The 5,668-nt window shown below is 33.5% G+C and overlaps 1 protein-coding gene across 1 annotated transcript; it reads left to right on the forward strand.

The window, feature by feature from the left end:
- The first annotated feature begins 2,909 nt into the window (after positions 1-2,909).
- LOC100010506 (olfactory receptor 2D2-like) lies at positions 2,910-5,454 on the forward strand. Its single transcript, XM_001363620.3, has one exon. It carries the CDS (start codon positions 3,750-3,752, stop codon positions 4,683-4,685), a length of 936 nt encoding a protein of 311 aa, XP_001363657.3. The 5' UTR covers positions 2,910-3,749; the 3' UTR covers positions 4,686-5,454.
- Positions 5,455-5,668: the final 214 nt, after the last annotated feature.

Raw genomic sequence — 5,668 nt, forward strand, 5'->3', positions numbered from 1 at the left:
AGACAGAGATATCCGTGTATCCGTGTTCTCATATTTCTTCTTTTTGTCCAGGTTTGGCCATTATTATTTAGTAATATTTAATTTCAATTGTCTTATAATTTCTTCTTTTTATATCATTGTAGTCATTCTAGATATTGCTTTCCTGATTTTGTTTACTTTACTTTGTAGCAGGTAATGTGTTTTCTCATGCTTATTCATACGAATTATAGACATAATTTCTTAAAGCACAGGCATTCCACTATATTTATGTGCCATAATTGCTTTAGCTATTTGCCAATCATGGGGATCTATTTATTCCTATTCTGTGCTATATCAAAAAGCCATGTCATAAACACTTTGGTGGATATAGATCCTCTTTTTCTCACTAACCTCCTTGGGAAGTAAGTTTATTTTCAAGTACTCACAATTAATGACTACTGCTAACATAATTTTTTCCAAATAGATTTCATGGGGGAATCTGTTTTTACCAAATAGGAACAATTTGTTTATGATTTACAGCATACAACTGAATAATTAATGTGTTATAATTCTTAAAAGTCTCATCACCTCAGAGTTAAACATGGTCCTGATATTCCCAGTATTGTCCATCTTATACATCTTTTTCACCCTTTCTCCATATAAAAACTAATGGAAAAAGCAGTCTAGTTCAAATGGAATCAGCACCAATTTCAATAAATAGCATCCAAATTAGCAGCATTTCTGATACAATTACTAATTAATAAATATATTTTGTGACTAATTTGTAAATTAGTGGTTTAGAATTCAAAGCTCATTTCCTCATAGTAAATATTTTACCGAAACACTATGATAATTGGTAGTTAGGTTCATAGAGAGCTCCTCAAAAGCATTTAAATGAATATTTTGTAGTAAGAACATTGAGAAAATAATACAGTATAGCAACAGTAATTAAAAGACTAAAAACTATACTAATATATTTATTGCATAACAAATTTTCCTCGGAATGCTTCTGAATAAGGAATAATATTTAAAGGAGAATGTAGAAGTAGAATGTTTGTAGACATTCTGAGATTTTTTTCCAGGGAATTCCCATTAGCTTTAGGTATCTATGGCACTGGTTTATCCTTCTATTTAATTTCATGTCAAAATAGAGTAACTTTTCTTCTCCTTGTTATAAGTGACCCATCTATATTACTCATAAACTTATTAGTTATAATTTTTGGCTCACAAATATGAGTGGACAAGTGAGAGGGGGAGAAGATGAGAGGAAGAAAGAAAAGAGATAGAGGGACAAAGACAGGCAGAGAAAGAGAGATTGAAGGAGAGCCAGGTAGATATACAGAGATGGATTTTATGAGACAAGTGAGTTGAGTTCAGCACAAGATGAAAAAGGGGGGAAGGGAGTATATTTTTGTATGAGAAAAACAATGTCTCCTTTGAAATTAATTGTTGTGTCATAGTAAAGTGAGAAAAATTGGAAAGCCTCATGTGTGTATGATCTTTTCATGTAGTTAGGAAGGAAATAATAAAAAAAGTAAAGGGCCAAATAGTTCCCCACATGGATGATTAAGTAATGCTGTTGGATTATGACAGTTTGAAGAGTTAGGAGCAATACTAGAATATTAGTGTCAGTTGGAAGCAGAAAAGGAAGCATGCCAAGAGGTTTCTAAGAATTTCTATAGCCCCTTAGAAATTACAAAAGCTAAGGAGTGAGACTGAATAATTAGGTTAAAATTTTTTTAAAGTGTATTTAGAAGTAAGTTCTATTAGTATACTTGAATTTCTGACTATAGTTAGACCTTACGCATCTTGAACGTTAAGGGCATGGTGTCCTGAGACCTGGAAAATCCACATATGATTTTTTGGTCCTCTCTTTGTGCCAGAGAAGAACTCTGATTTTTTTTTCTTTTCTGCAAATATATGCATTTATGAGTTACCCAACATTTAAAAATATATCTGCATTTTTAGCCTTTGTATGTCATCTGCTGGCTTTCATATTCTTTTCATAAACTTTAACTTTTTACTTAATTTTAACTTTAACAAGAAATTGTGTGTATCTGTGATGTTAAAAGACAAAATATATTATTATACAGTCCTATACATATATTGTATGCATTTCTGAGTTTCTAAACCTTTTCTGTGTCATCTGCTGGCCTTCTTGTGTGGTCTACGGCATTGGCAAACTCCCCCCCAAATTTCCATTCAGATTTTTATGCCAATCATATCTTATGTCAATATGTTACATTGATATATTGAAACCTCAGTGGGAAAAATTTTATACTTGATTTGAATTTATGACCTACTTTAATTGAAGAGTTGCTGAAGGACTTCTAAAGATTAAGTTCCCTAAATTTCTAAAAAAAAAAAAAAGAGAAGATATTAGGAAATTGAATCTATAAAGACCAGTGACACTTATAATTTTTCAATAAAATTGAAAAAGTTGAAATATTGAAAGTTGGCAATTTCATAAGTAATGTTTTGCTAGTGTCATAGAGCAGCAGATATATACATATTAATTAAATACAAAATTGTTTTGGAGGGAGGATACTAGTTGTTAGAGAAATTGGGAAAGATTTTATGTAGATTATTGTTCTTAATCTACATATTAAAGGAGAAAGTGACTTTATGCTGTAGCTGTGAGGAGGGAGTGCACTCCAGGTATTTCAAATGGTTAGTGAAAAAATGTGGGAAGTGGGAGATCAGAATGTTGAGTTTGAGAAGCAGACAAAAGATTTGTCTGCTCAGAATGAAAAATACAGGATGGTAGTAAAATTCAGTGATGATACAAAAATAAATTTTGGTAAGATTGTGCAAAACTTTAAAAGCCAAATTCAGAAATTAATATTGTTTACAATTTTATAAGAAATAGGAAGATACTGACATTAAGTAGAGTCAAATTGTTCGAATCTATGTTTATGAAAAACTTTTTTTTTTTTTTTGCAAATGTGTAGTAGGATGAAACGGAATAGAATGACATTTGAGGTAAGGAAAAAAGTAGGAAGTTTTTAAAATAATCTAGGCAATAACAGATGAGAGCCTGAATTAAGGTTTTAGCTGTGTGAGTAGAGAGAAAGGATCAGAATCAACAGCTATTGTATAGGGCAGGTGATTGATATTGTTATGGATATTGCTAGATATTGATATGGCAACATGTGGCAACAAATTAAATTTATTGGGTGATAAAGGGCAAAGACTCAGAGTTAATGCATGGGTTAAAATCTTGGGAGAATGAAAAGATGAAGATATGAAAAGATATTTGACAGAAATAGGAAATTTTGGAAGAGAGAACAATTTAGGGGAAAAGATAATGAATGAGTTCAGTTTTAAGTATATTAAGATATCTTTAGAATATCCAATTTGAAATGTTTAATAGAAATTTGACAATGTGGATCTGAAGCTCAGGAAAGAGAATGGATTTAAATATATAGATGTGCAGTCATCTTCATTAATATTAATTAATACCCTTAGTGATGATGAGGTAACCAAGAGAGCATATGCAAAAGAGGGAATAAAGAAGGGCCAAATCAATGTGTATCAATGGTCAGACTGTGGAAGATGTTTGTTAAATATAAAGAACCATTTTCTAACCCTTAGAGTTGCCCATAAATAGAAAGTCTTGCTGGTGTGATAGTGTACTGTTTACATTGGATGTGTTCAATAACCCCTTTTGAGAGCACCATTTAATGTTTGGGTAGGAAATTAAATTTTAAAGATCCCCTCTAATAGTGGATTTTATGATTCTTTAGGTTAAAGTCATCTACTCAATATCTCATTATTCTTTTAAAAAAAACATGAGTGACACCAACAAGACCTGGGTGACAGAATTCTTCTTTCTAGGACTTTCTGATGATCTTCAAATTCAGCAACTTCTCTTCATACTCTTCCTGATAGTCTACTTGGTTACTGTGCTTGGAAACCTGCTTCTCATCTCCCTGGTTCTGATTGACTCACAACTCCATACATCCATGTACTTTTTCCTTTGCAACTTGTCTTTGGCTGACCTGTGCTTTTCTACTTGTATTGTTCCCCAAGTTCTTGCCCATATGTTATCCAAAAGAAAAGTTATTTCCTTCACAGGCTGTGCAGCTCAGCTTCTTTTCTCCATCTTTTTAGGAGGCACAGAGTGTGCTCTGTTAGCTGTGATGTCCTATGACAGGTACTTGGCAATCTGTGACCCCATGCACTACCCTATCATCATGACATCGAGGTTATGTGGCCACTTGGCCTTGGGTTGCTGGGTCAGTGGTATTCTAGTGGCTTTGGTTGACACCACATTCACATTGCGACTCCCTTACCAAGGAGATAATAGAATTGCTCATTTCTTTTGTGAGTCCCCAGCCCTCTTAGCCTTGGCTTCTGCAGACACCCACAGCTCAAAGATGGCCATTTTCTTAATGGGTTCTGTGATTCTTCTTGCACCTGTGTCTCTGATTCTGGCATCCTATGGCTCCATTATAGTGACTGTGATCAAGATGAAGACAACCTCAGGGAGACGTAAAGCATTCTCTACTTGTGGCTCCCACCTCCTTGTAGTCATTGTTTTTTATGGGTCAGCTATCATTAACTATGTGACACTTAAACCCTCAAAAGAGCAGGCAAAAGTGGCGTCTGTATTTTATGCTGTGATAAACCCCATGCTTAATCCCCTCATTTACAGCCTGAGGAATAAGGATGTGAATAAGGCACTTAGGAAAGTAGTCAAAAAAAGGAAACTCTTCATATCCTGATTGTGTCACTGTCATTGAGTATAGCACTGTTTCTTCACTCCAGAGACTGCTATAGAACTCCCAATCCTATTAAAAAATTGCCTTTCCATTATTCTTAGCATATATGAATACATGTTTATATTGCTTTATAGTGATATCTAGAATGTTTATGTGTTGTATACCAATAATATGTCTCAGGCATAGAGAGAGGTGTGATATGATACATCTATCACTCTGAAGAGCTAGATGAGAACACTACTAATATGGAGGATTTTAGAAAAACAGTTTTAGTAATGTGGACGTAGCATAAGAGACAGTTCTGCTCTAGACTTTGGGAAATAGACTCAGGCATGGTATAATGTTTCTTGGGAACAAAAGGAGGAGTAGAAAGAGGAGATGGAAAAGATAGTAGAGAAATGGGAAAAATAGGATGGAGGCAAATACATATTTAGTAATCATAACTGTGAATGTAAATGGCATGAATTTCCCTATAAAATGTAAACAGATAGCAAAGTGAATTAAAAACTGGAATCTTACAATATGATGCTTGCAAGAAACATTTGAAGCAAAGGGAAACATATAGAGTAAAGGAAAGGGGCTAGGATGGATTTGAATATGCTTCAGCTGAACTTTTTAAAAAAGAAGGGATAGCAATCATGATCTTAGACAAAGTAAAATCAAAAATAAATTTAATTAAAAGAGGTAAATGAGAATACTACATCATGATACGAGGATTTTTTAAAAATCCCTAAAGAATGGGTGTGTCAAAGAATTAATAACAGGGGCAATCAATGGTTTCAATAAAGAGAATGATGATATTATACAATATAAGAAAATGTATGGGCACAGTCAATGCAGTAATTAGCGAGAAATGTGTATCTCTAAACTCTTACAACAATAGAATAGAGAAAGCACAGATAGCAAAATAACCATTTCTCTTTTAACTGGTAATATAGTTCTTCACATAAAGGGGAAGCACCTTAAAGGTAACATACCTTAGAGAA

Source organism: Monodelphis domestica, chromosome 1, assembly GCF_027887165.1.
Source record: "Monodelphis domestica isolate mMonDom1 chromosome 1, mMonDom1.pri, whole genome shotgun sequence".
In the NCBI taxonomy this organism is placed as follows: Eukaryota; Metazoa; Chordata; class Mammalia; order Didelphimorphia; family Didelphidae; genus Monodelphis; species Monodelphis domestica.

What these genes read in the sequence shown, in the direction of transcription:
- LOC100010506 (XM_001363620.3), top strand. Translation starts at nt 3,750, where the DNA reads ATGAGTGACACCAACAAGACCTGGGTGACAGAATTCTTCTTTCTAGGA.